At 37.4% G+C, this 13,474-nt stretch overlaps 1 protein-coding gene across 3 annotated transcripts in view; it reads left to right on the top strand.

Moving 5' to 3' along the window:
• ATG5 (autophagy related 5) overlaps window positions 1–6,440 on the top strand; it is a 126,228-nt gene extending 119,788 nt beyond the window's left edge. For all 3 annotated transcript variants that reach the window (XM_055330432.1, XM_055330433.1, XM_055330435.1), the window contains one exon: window positions 5,658–6,440. In XM_055330432.1, coding sequence (XP_055186407.1) covers window positions 5,658–5,794 — 137 coding nt within the window. In that variant the 3' untranslated portion in view covers window positions 5,795–6,440. The remainder of the gene's footprint in view (window positions 1–5,657) is intronic.
• Window positions 6,441–13,474: the final 7,034 nt, after the last annotated feature.

Raw genomic sequence — 13,474 nt, 5'->3', positions numbered from 1 at the left:
GTTGTTGTTTTAGTACATTCATAAAATTCATGTGCCACACTGCATAATAATGAGACTGAGTAATTCAGAGTGTATATTAACATTAGGCCAAATTCTCACAGCCCTTTGCATGCCAATCACATAATTGAATCCATGGTTTTTATATGTCTTTTGATACTGCTAGTACTGAAAGAATTCCCTTATTCCCATAATTTTGTATACGGGAAAAGAATTACATTGAGTGTTTTTACTTTTTGTTACTAAACCATGATCTTTTAAAAACTAATCTTTTGTCTTCACTTACTCTCTAATATTTTCAATAGTTTTGTGTTTTTAGGGAGTGAGTCACTAATTTCACTGGGTACATGCTCTACTTGGATATACCACTTAATCTCCATGCAACCCTGGAGAATTAGAATTCTTTATCCACAGTATGAGAGGAGGAAACTGAGACCCAGAAGATTAAGTGATTTTGCCTAAGAATTCAAAACTAGTGAATTATGCTAATTTGAACTCTGAAAGAAATATTTTGCTGTTTAAGCATAAAAGACTCATAATAAAACTGTAAGACATATTAGTGATCCTCTATTCTAGAACATGGTTTACAAACTGACCCATAGAGTCATATTGGGAATTAACTATGGGTTGTTAGTTCACTTAAGTCAGCAAGTACCAGGATTTGGGAGACCAAGATCAACCAGGCTGCCCCACCCTCCTCTGTGTTATACATAATGGGTTTCTGTGTTATATATACTGGGTTTCTGCATAAGATTTTGTTTAAGGAAAAATTTTATACTCTTAATATCATAAGATTTATTCAAGGGGACATTTATCCAACAGATTGATTTAGAAGGTCTGGAGAGGAGCCCAGCTTGGTTGAGCGTGTGCCTTAGGCTCAGGTCATGATCCCGGGGTGGGGGGGGGCGGTCCTGGGATCAAGTACTGCATCAGGCTCCCCCTAGGGAGCCTGCTAATCCCTCTGCCTATGTCTCTGCCCCGTCTTTCATGAATAAATAAATAAAATCTTTAAAAAAATAAAATAAAATAAAAATCCCAAATGATTCTGATCATCAGCCAGACTTGCAAACCATGGATCTACACCAACTTCTTCATTTTACATATAATGAGACCCTCTGAAAGAGATCTGAGGCCTGCTTAGAGTCCTTTATTACCAGAATGGGAATTCACCTTGCCTGCCTCCTATTTCATCTTTCAGTAGCACCTTGTTAACCAGCAGTGCAGAGTTGGCCCTTGTTCCTTTATTATTTTTTATCTTTTTATTATTTTTAAATTTTCATTTATTTTTTTTAGGGGCCATACAGAGGGAGAGGTTTAGAGAGAGAATCCCAAGGAGGCTCCACACCTGCAGCTTGGAGCTTGACACAGGGCTCAGTCTTACGACTCAGATCATGACCTGAGCCGAAACCAAAAGTTGGACACTCAACCAACTTGAGCTGCCCAGGCACCCTATGTCTCACTTATATATATATATCATTATTTTACATATACATAAGAAGTTACTGTTGTTTTAAGTTCATAATTTTCATTAATGACTTGTGTGGCGAATGCAGATTTTTTTTTTTGCTTCCACATGTAATCCTAACCTTTCTAATCATACAACCAATATCTATCTGAATATATTTTTCTTAAAATGTCACAGAACTCTAAAAGTGTTCACTTTAGGTACTAGTATTGGGTTTTATTAGGCTGTTGGTGATAATACAAAAGCATATGATACATTTATGTTTATAAGTAAGATAAATGTAAGACATGAAATTTTATTATATCCTTTGTGTTGATATATGACCTCTTCAGGTTTAATATCTAACCCCTCAAGTGAATTGAATTCCTCCTCTACCTAATGAAAATGGTGTCTCTGCCTTTATTTTCTGTCCTTTTCCTTGCTTTTTAAGCCCAAAGTATTTATTGACTATCCTTATTTTTACAAGATGAATTAAAATAATTAGTTTAAAAATTGCTACATGGACATTTTACAAAATAATGATGCTTCCTTTTCAAAGCTGTCAAGGTTGAGAAAGGCACAGACTATCCAGATTAAATATGAAATATGATCTATGAAAACGAAATGCAATGTGTGATTCCTGGACTGGATCCCAGATAGGAGAAAGAAAGAATTGGGATAATTGATAAAATTTGAAATGATTACACCATAGTATTTTGTAATTTTTTTATTTTGATGGCTGTATTACAGTTATGTAAAAGAATATTAGCAGGTACACACTGACATTTAGAGGGGAAGGGCTCAATATTTCTAATTTACTCAAATGATTCAGAAAATAATTATATACATACAGAATGATAAAGCATGTGGGACAAAAGGTAAGAAGTTGATGAATCTGGGTGAAGGGAAATTCCTTGTACTATTCTTGCAACTTTTCCAGAAGTTTGAAATTATATCAAAATCAGAGTTAGCCCCCCAAAGTGCTGTATGAGGGAATTTCATATAGAACTAGTTGACTTGATTACTGTCTCAAATGTTTACCTACTTTAAAGCATCAAACTACTTTTTTAAAAAATATGAGTGGGTGAGGTGTGGTATAACTTCTTTCTCCTGAGTCATTTGCTTTGTAGTGATGTATTTCTTATTCCCAAGTATTAAATTCTAGATTCCCATTTTGAAACACAAAGACATATTTACCAAAAACATGATTTACTTTAACAATATCATCAAGTGTTTCCTTTCAACTGTTAGAAAAACAAGAAACATCTTGCTAATTCTTTGCTGCTTCGTTTTGTTAATTCTGATATTACCAAAATGTCTAGTCATGCTCTGTTGTTCTTTATGGTAGCATGAGTAGGTAATAGCATATATACTTCTTGGCTTATCTGGAAACATTTTTATTTTTTCTTGATTTAATAACCAAAACAGTTTTATAGGTAGAGCTCATTTACTTAGTAGTACCAGCCATCAGAAACTATTCTCTAGACATTCATTTTGGGAGTGCCTGGGTGGCTCAGTCAGTTAAGTGTCTACCTTCAACTCAGGTCGTGATCCCAGGGTCCTGGAATCCAGTCCCCCATCGGGTTCTCTGCTCCTCAGAGAGCTTGCTTCTCCTTCTTTCTCTCTCTCTCTCTCTCTCTCTCTCTCTCTCTCTCTCTCTCTCATAAATAAGTAAAATCTTTAAAGATAATAAATAAATAAGCATTCATCCTGGCAATGCCTTCTACCAGCAACAAGATTATCCATGTTCTGAAAACATTTGTTGACAAATTATGAGGTGTCGGGCACCATGCTAGGCACTGGGAATATAGTGATTAATAAGAGGGAAATTTGGTTAACAGTTCCAGGGGAACTGCTGTTCCATTCTAAGAATTCCTCTGGTGGCTATAGAGTTAATGGAAGAAGTCCGAAAACAAGAAAGATAAAGGTACACAGATGAAGTATTTGGATAAATGTAGGCAGTGACAAAATTTATATTTAAAATGTTAAAATATTGTGTTGGGGAATATGACAGTCCTAGGTGCATTTCCATAGTTGTCTTAGTGACACTTTTATGTTACATATTAAAAATGGCCCCAGTTTAAAGCAGGAATCAGTGCCTATTCAGGTCTCTGATAACGTGATTTATTAGCTTTGTTATAAAAGATACTTGAATAGTGCTTATGTTCTCCACCTATATTGTACAAATCGGACTCCCACTCCCATCAGTCCTTTTTGTAACAAGAGTGATCTTTTGCCTTTCAAACACATTATGCATGAGTGGATTGTATGCCATATTGTATTTGCACTCATGTTTAAATATTGCTCTAGGCACCAGATTTTGGATACCGAGTTGAGACTTGTTTCTTATACTCTATTTCAGAGTATCCAAAGGTAACTCTGGCTTAAGGAAAAATTTTACAGATAAGGAACTCTTACACCACTGCTCTCTCATTTTTTGACTCAGTGCTAAGTAGGAGGAAGATTCTGAGAATACTAAAATATTTCAAAGAAATATACATAAGAATATGAAGAGAACTATACCGGAAATGTTTTCAAATGTTCTAAGAAAGATTTAATGCAGTGAAACCTTGGCAATCTAGAACTTACAGAGAGTGAATCATTCCAGATAGCTGAGGGTTTATCCATTTGAATACCAGCAATTTAAAATATTCTCAGAGTACTAATACCATGCTTTCTATAGTATTCAGTATATTGCTTAATCTTTTATTTATAGATGATTCCCATCCTTATGAAAATTAGTCATTGTATTAGCACAGTGATCACTGCTGTGTATAAAAGTATGTGCCGATACAACAAAGATTGTCAGAAAAATCAAAACAAAGCATTTTTTTAAAAAGGTGAGAAGTATTATGAGGCGACGTCTTTTTCCAAAATTGTTTTAAAGAATAGCAGTGATTCAGGGGTTTGTTTTGGGACTTCTGCTTGGTTATGTTTGGGATCAGTAGTATGTTTGTTTTGTATATTTGGCATGATTTTATCAATTCTTTGTCGTGTTCCTATGTCTTCTCTTATTGTCAGTCTGTTGACTGTCATCTCCCAGGACTTGTGCTGCCTCTAACGGGGAGTTTAAGCATTTCTTTAAAAGGGTCTCGTTTCAGGGGCCAGCCACGTTATTATCACCATACATCATCAGCCCATTTTGCCTGGTCATTAGAGCACTTGGATGAACAGAGCAGAAAGGGGAAAGGATGGTATTACCCTCTCATTCAGTTCCATGAGCCTCCCTGTTTCCCTGTCTCTTGTCTCCAGGAAGCTGAAAGGTTCAGACATTTTATTTTGGAGAGACTAAGAGAGACAAACCAAGAAGGATGCTGGAGGAGTGACACAAAGTTTCTTGAAGGTTCTGTTTTGTTTTGCTTTCGAAAAAGGAATTTGGTTTTGCTTTCTTTGTTTTCCTATGACAACCAAGGAAATGGTTAGGAGGGAGCTGCTGCTCACTTTACCATAAAAGTTGTCAGTACATCATAGCAGAATTCTAAAAGACACACAATTCACCTTAAATCTGTAATAAAATTTGAATTTGAAAGAAAAGTCTGATTTGCAGCACTCTTTTAATTAGTGAATGGGCGTTAACAGAAATCAATCAGTTTTCGTGACTCTAAGACAGGAATTCTGAGTCAGACTCTTAGTTCCTTCTCGTTAAAACTGTTACTGTATGTCTCTAAAACTTTCTGGTATGTATTTGAACAACTTGATTGAAATTAACCTGTAGCTCCCATCTGTTCCATTAAATATCTTCCTAAACACTGATCTTATTCTTGGTGATTTCTAGTCATATTTCTGTTTTATGTATTTTAAATATGTATTGACCTACTTCATATACCTGTCATATTTAATAACCATATAGTTTTTAATGTGTAACTAAAATAAATTTTGGTCAGTGGGTACATGGGCTGTTTTCTCCACTATAGTTTCATTAACGTCAATCTTAGGTAAGCACAGTAATTAAGAAAGAATGAATACTTTCACATATAGCAACAGAATTTTTATCAGAATTCATTGCAACCCTCAGGTTTCTGTTTTGGGTGATACATATTGCAACATTTGAACTTTCTCCATGTCCACATTTCCTGCTTGGGAGACAGACCAGGTTTAACCTGTTAAAGCTGTTAAACCCATTTACCTCACCACAGATTCTCAAAAGGTATCACAGATTATTTCTTCTTCTCTTTTGACCCTTCCTGATTACTGTTGGATTTCTTTTTTGGAATAGATGGGGAAAAAAAGAATCAAGTGATGATTCATGGAATTGAGCCAATGTTGGAAACACCTCTGCAGTGGCTGAGTGAACATCTGAGCTACCCAGATAATTTTCTTCATATTAGTATCATCCCGCAACCAACAGACTGAAGGATCAACTCTATGCCTGAACGGAATCACCCTTAAACAGGATTTACCAGAGCATGTCACCCTTCTGCTTCAGTCAGGTTTGGTGGAGGCAACCTGACCAGAAACACTACTGCAAGCCAAACAGGAAGATGATTCCATGTCAGATAAGGGCACTTGGGCTGGTCTTACTTTGCATCACCACTGCTTTCCTCCACTGCCGTCATTAAACCTCAGCTGCGACATGAAAGGCTTCACAGGACCACTGCAAGTCTTCTGTTTTCTTGTAAAATATAATGAAGCCGAAACCTTTGGCCTAAGAAGAAAATGGAAATATGTGCCACTTGATTTGTATTTCTGATTAACAAATAAACAGGGGTATTTCCTAAGGTGACCATGATTGAACTTGAGCTCGAGGGAGTGGAAACATTGGTTTAATTTTCTAGAGAATTAGACTTAAGAAAGTAAAAGAGAAATTCTGTTATCAATAACTTGCAGTAATTTTTTGTAAAAGATCCAATTACAGTAAACCCATCTTTCCTTAATGAAAATTTCCTATGTTTACAGTCTGTCTATTGGTATGCAAACAATCTTGTAACTTTGATAATGAACAGTTGAGAGATTTTTAAATAAAACCTCTAAATATGTTTTGTCATTTAATAACATACAATTTTGTCACTTTTCCAGTACTTTCTGACTCACATACAGTAGATCACTGTTTTTACTCTGTGTTACCATTCAGGCGGGTCGTCATTGACATGGAGTGGATGGAGGGCATAGGATAACTTGTCTCAGGAGCTGTCATAGAATTTCCTGCTGCCAGTTTTTAAATCTATGTTCTTTACATGATAAAGGTATACATGTTATCATTTATCTTTGCTGTTTTATCACTGTAAACCTGTCAAATCATAGTATGTTTAAGCATCTGTATAAAGATAATCTTGCATTTTTTTGGAAAAAAAAAAAAAACGGTCCTTTGCAAGCTAGTGTTTTCCATTGGCTTCAGATCTAATCTTTCACTGTGGCCCCTGGCAGCCAGTCGCTGAAGTCTAAAGATTACCAGTCTCCTGACTGTAGTAGCTTTTCTGTGACTTTACCAAAAATATTCAGAGGTTCCTGGAGTCCTCGTTCAGTATAAGGAAATTTTTGCTGCACTTTATTACCGTGCTGCTGGAACTCTACCAGCTAAACGTATTTGTGCATTACGCTGTGTCTTGTGAGCTAGCTTGCTGTCCGTGTGGAATGTCGACCCATTTGAATATGCTACAAAGCATAGTATCACACAATAACAGTCTTAGATTCCATAATAAAAATGAATGTCTTTCCTATAAAAATTGTACGAATGTCGAAGTGAGATCCTTCTAGTGCTCACTGCTTCCTTTTTCCTTTTGTGATTTTTTTCACTGACCAATAATAGTGTATTTCTTCACAGAACAAGATAACGTTAGTCAAAGATGAGATATCTGGAGTGGAATGGGTAAGCCTCAATCAAGAGAAACCGGTACCAATATGAGGAAATTCAACCTAATTGGCAAAGGTCAATGAAATGAAAAGTGCCATTTTAGTAAAGGCAGAAAAAAATGACAATATTTGAGTTACTTAAGGACAAAAAACCCACTGACTTGTATTTTTTTTCAAAAGAGGTTGATCTGAATATGATTGTTCACATTAAAAGTGTTTATTCGCCTATTCAGTTTGGGGGTTTTCCCCCTTGATGTTTTGACAGACTGAAGTGAGCTTCAGTGAACAAAAGGATCAAAATGCCAGGGAGTGCTAAGCTGTGAAGAAGAAAGTGTGGTAAGAACGGTAAGCCATAGTAGTTTTCCACAGACAAGACTAGTTTGAGGTTTCTGCAGTGGGCTCAAGTGAGCTACTGATCTTTACTTCCAGATTTGAAAGTAAAACTTTATCAAGCCATTGCCCGTTGTTACTTGTCCATTATTACACCAGCATCATAACTGTATTACCCTGCTCTCGTCCCAGGTAAGTCAAGCCCCGATCCCCACAGGAAGACTAAACACAGAAAATTCGTGCTGGCTTAAATATCTATTTTTGTTTCTTTTCGTTTGAATATTTAAATTTTATGATTTATTAAAAAATTAAATAAGATTTTGTGTCTGTCATTATTTCCAGAAGTTGGAAATGAAATTCATATAAAGCAAGTTACCTTTTGGGGAAATTATTAAAATTTCCTTAGTCTCACGCTTGTCTGAAAGTTTCTCAAAGCAGTAGAAGATGGGAAAGGAAGAACATATGAAATAAAACTGGAGAAGGCCACAAATCTCGATATAACTCACTCTTGGTAGTGGACCCCACACACACAAGGAAATAAAAATATGTTTTAAAATTATTAACGTTGTTAACTAGGAAGGTATAAATTCAGCCTAAATAAAGTAAATCATTGCTTGTCCGTCATAGTGTTGTCTTTTATTTGGATGGCCTAAGTTCTGACCATGGATGGAATTGAATTGACAGGCATCTTCTGTATCTAGAGGCCCAAAGTAGCCTGCTCGTAATTAAAGAAAGCTGACCTCCCAGTCTATAGTGTGGTGATGTATAGACCACATCCCAGTTAGTCTAAGGAGGACCCACGAATGCAGTTGTCCTGTTCTATTTATCCCCCGTCCAACTGGAAACCAGATAGGAATTGATCATTTGCTAAAAAAACAATATACAAGATTTGATATTGAATGATAGTGACTTTTAATGGTGACCTTTCTAGCGTGTGTTTATTTTTTATAGGCTATATGAGATAACTTTTTCTTTCAATTTTCAGAAACTTGGTTCATGTGGGTCATGCCAAAGAATGAGTCTCACTTTTTATTTATCATACTGTTGATATTTAGGTCTGAGGTAAGTTGGGTTTCCTGTTAGATGTGCTAACATTGTTGAAATAGAAGTGTAGAATCTTGGCATATAATAGGGAAAAAAATCAAGCGTGATGGTATTTGTAGTCAGTCCTATTTATAATCAGTGGGATGGAATCAGTCAAAATACTTATCTGTCTCTTTTGAGTTCTGTCCTTCTAAGTGTTTTCTAAATATATCCCTTTCCTGGCCTGAAAATATTAAAAATTACCCACATGGGCCTTGGAGAGAAGAGAAGTATGCCTCTTTTCAAATAATCTGTGATTGACACTTTATAATTTTAAAAATTCATTTACCATGTAGATTTCTTTGACAAAAGAATCCTTAAATTCTCTCAAGTGTGAATTACAAGGTATTTTGTGGGTTTTTTGTTTGTTTTGTTTTCAAGATTTGTGTATTAGAGAGTCTCAAGCAAGGCGGGAGGAAGGGGCAAAGGGAGAGAGAAATTTAAGCAGACTCTCCCACTGAGGGTGGATCCTGATGCTGGGCTCCATCTCACCACCCTAAGTCTACAACCTAAGCTGAAACTAAGAGTTGGGTGCTTAACTCACTGTGCCACCCAGGTGCCCTACAAAGTTTGCTTCTTTATACTTCCTAGAAGAAGTAATACTACTGTGGAATCTAGTAAGCATAATACAGTAATCATAGAGTGAAAAAGGACTCAGTTTTTAGATCCTTTAAATGTGTTAAGTGTTTAGGTTTTGAGGACTCAACTATTCTTATTAACTGAGAATGTGTTAGAATAATCCACAATGAGATAAAGAGAACTCTAAAGATTTAGGAATGTCAGTCTGCTTTGATATAACAATTGATTCTTTTGAAAGTGATGAATTTGGGCTTTCCCTCTGTGGCGTAGTCACACACACACACACACACACACACACACACACATACCCTCCCCACCCCACCTCCCACTTCACAAGGATAAATAAAACACAACCAGGCTGTTTCCTCTTTATTTGCCCTGGTTCTTAGCAGAGTGTCTAGCACATAGTTGATGCTTTGCAAATGTTTAATATAAAAAGAAAAAATTAACTCGGGATAATTTAATGACATTTTAAAATCAGTGTTGTATTTTTCTGCTAAGAATACTCACTATAAAAATAGGAAGAACCTAGTCGTTTAGCAATCAACAAAGTACGGTTGGTTCGGGTTTGCATTACTGTGAAGACTTGCTGACTCAAACCAGCTACTTTCAGTAGGAACCACTGTGGATCAGATCCTTGCGTCAGTCCACATTCATTTTAGTTGCAGAGTAGACCACAGGACATAGCTTCTGTTTCTACATCACTCTAATTTAAGCAGCCCCTAAAGCTAGAGCTATTCTCATCAAGCATCTGGACGTATTTATTAATTTTGACCTTTTCATAAATGAGTAGTTTGTGTCTTGCTTTTGCCTCCAGTCTTTACTTCTGAAAATGTAATACATTTTTAGCAAGGGAAACATGTTAGACCTGTGAGCAAGGTAGACTGTTAGAACCTTGAAGAGAAATATATGGGTTTCAGTCTTTTATATTGACTGAAAGATGTCTACCTGGTTTACAGAGTGTTACTTAGAAAATGCTGATAGCTTTTTGTTGTTGTTCATAACAGTTACCATGGTTTATAATAAATATCTGTGTGGAATTTGAGCATGAATTCCGTAAGAGCAGAGACCAGGTCTGTTTGGCTCAGTATCGTATTCCCAAGACTGAGCAAGACCTGAAACAATGGACTGTACTAAATACTTGTTGAGTAAAAGGAAGAAGCTGTATGCCACATCTCTTTTTTAGTCCAAAGCACTTTGACATATTAAAGGCACGGAGAAGTTGTAGGGTTATGAGAGCTATTTGATCCAGCATCTCCTAAACTTTTTCATTATGAGATTTTTTTCCCACAGTACTACATCATATTGAAAACTAAATGGAAAATGCTACATTGGATCGTTAGGTCGAAATGACCTAGAGTTTACAACCGAAGGCTTAGTCGTTCTTTTTTTTTTTTTTTAAGATTTATTTATTTATTCATGATAGACATAGAGAGGCAGAGACACAGGCAGAGGGAGAAGCAGGCTCCATGCCGGGAGCCCGACGCGGGACTCGATCCCGGGACTCCAGGATCGCGCCCTGGGCCAAAGGCAGGCGCCAAACCACTGCGCCACCCAGGAATCCCCAGGCTTAGTCGTTCTTTTCGGACAACTCTGTTTGAAAGAAGTTCTCACGCATTTGACTCCACAAACAAAATGTCACTAGCCTGTTCATTGCTTCCTCCAAATATGCCCAATTTTGTCAGTATTGCTCTCAAAATTCAGTCAGCAAGTGTATAGTGACTATCTAATACATGCCAAAGTATGTGCAGAGAGAGGATGCAATGGTTTAGAATTCATAATACCAGTATGGGGTGGGTAGTCAGCTGCTCATCCGTGCTGTAGTTTGGCAGGGCACATTCAGACTTGGTTTTAGCAAAAGAACTGGGAACCATCAGTTCTCTTTATAGAATGTTCAAATATAAAAACTGAGATAAGTGGTCAACGGATTGGAGACCTACTTCTCGGTCCTTAGGTGTATAAGTAGGAATCAGAGGTGAATAATTGCTCTCAGAGAGCCACCATAAAGCTAGCCCCAAAAAACCACAGAGCTGAAATGTGGCATTCTAGGAAAATAATCACCAACAGCCCCAACAGGAGTGCGTAAGGCATAGCAGAGAAGGCTGGCTTCATGGATAGGTGGTGGCACTAGCGTGTGTGGCTGGCACTTCTGATTTCTAGGGGGCTACTGTACTTGGGTGGGATGGGATGACTGTCTTTTTGTATTGTCTAGGGGACATTTTCCAAATGACAAGTCATGGTGCTGAAAGCTTATGTCCATTAACTTAAGATGTTGATATTTTTGTTACTCAGAGCTGTTGGCTTTTAGCTTCCTTTTCCAGACATAGTAACTCAGTGATTAACTGTATCTGCTTATGTGCAGGCCTAGGGAAAAATTTCATCCCCTCACTGCTGACCTTTTTCTGGGTATGCCATCCCAACCACACCTCCCTTAAGAATGTGGTCATTCCTAGTGCCCCTATTTCTATAGCTCCTTTTGTCATGGTTTTGAAATGAATGATCATGTAATACAAAATACCAATTTATCCTGCTATCTCTGATCTACCGTGATGATGCTAATATTTCAGTTGTGACAGAGGAAGTTACTGAAGACCTCAGCTGGAGCCAACTTGAGACAAGGGATAGCTAGGGTGTGTGTCTGTGTGTGTGTGTGTGTGTGTATGTGTCTGTGTGTGTGTGTGATCACATCCATACATACATTCAAAGATCATGTGAACCAAATGAGGTAAAAGTTAAGTTGCATTTGGACTATACCATGCTTAAAACATTAGAGTAAAAAAAAAAAAAAAGAAATGCCAGGTAAGTTGAGATTAGCAATAGTCCAACCCAGATGTATGGTAGACATACATCATTCTAGGCAGACCAAAGCCCACACATTAGTCTTTAATAAGAGCATTTAGGACATCTCATTAAAACCAATTCTTAAACTGTTCTTTTTTTTTTAATTTTTTTAAATTTATTTATGATAGTCACAGAGAGAGAGAGAGAGAGGCAGAGACACAGGCAGAGGGAGAAGCAGGCTCCATGCACCGGGAGCCCGATGTGGGATTCTATCCCGGGTCTCCAGGATCGCGCCCTGGGCCAAAGGCAGGCGCCAAACCGCTGCGCCACCCAGGGATCCCCTAAAACCAATTCTTAATTGCTGAATCTGTATTAAGTATATTCCCCCAGATTTTATAGAATTCCACATGATTCATCTATTCAAACGTTTATTGAGCAAATAAGGTCGTGGATGTTCTGGGAGGAATCAGACATGGTCTCTGACCTTCAGGAACCTCTATAAAGAAAAGACAAAAGTAACAATAGAATATAATAGTTGGAAATCACAATGAGAAAGGTACAAGTAAAGCACTATGAGACAACAGAGCTGAGAAAACGATTTACTTTAACTAGATGGTATCTTGCATGACCTCTCAGAAGCATTTGGCAGTTGATTACACCTTTATTCTTGAAACACTTCTTCATTGGACACCACACCCTCCTGGTTTTGTTCCTACCTCAGCCCCTTTCTCAGTTTCCTTCGATGAGTCTTCCTGACCCCTAAATGTTGAAATGTCTCAGGGCTCAGGCTCTGGCTACACTCAATACATGAACTCATCTCATGGTTTTTGACACCATCCATATGCTATCTCCAATATTAACCTCATGAGCTTAGACTTCACACCCAGCCACCTGTTTGACATCCATTTTAGATGTCAAATTTTATCTGGTCAAAGCAGAACTTCTGACTTTTCCCTCAACCTGTACCTCTCCCACTCTTTCCCATCTTAATAAACACTACTCAGCCCCATAGCTTATGTTTTTACTTCCTCTCTCCTCTTTGCATACATATCAAGTCCTAATGAATCTACCTTAAAATATAATCCTGAATTTATTTACTTCTTACCACTTCCATGTTAGCACCTAAGTCTGAGCAACTGTTGTCTCACTTGAACTACCACAGAGCCTCCTGTGTGGTCTTGCTGCTTCCATTCTTGCTGTTTCTCAAAAATATAATGACCTCCTTAAAACATGGGTGACATCATGGCCATTCCTTGAATCAGAACGTTCCCATGTCTCCCACACAAAATAAATCTAAAATCTTTATCAAATTCTGCTTCATCTGGTCCCTGCTTCTGACCTAATCACTCCACCTTTGCTACTTTATTATGTCTAAACTGGCTTCTTGCCCATTTTGTCCTTTGAATATGCCAGGTTCCTTCCTCTAGAGACTCCACATATATATGGCTATGTAGCTAACAGTTACTGAAT

Source organism: Nyctereutes procyonoides, unplaced genomic scaffold (genome assembly GCF_905146905.1).
Source record: "Nyctereutes procyonoides isolate TBG_1078 unplaced genomic scaffold, NYPRO_anot_genome, whole genome shotgun sequence".
NCBI classification, from domain to species: Eukaryota; Metazoa; Chordata; class Mammalia; order Carnivora; family Canidae; genus Nyctereutes; species Nyctereutes procyonoides.
The sequence above is the reverse complement of the archived record's forward strand: the minus strand, read 5'-3'. Positions and strand labels throughout refer to the sequence as shown.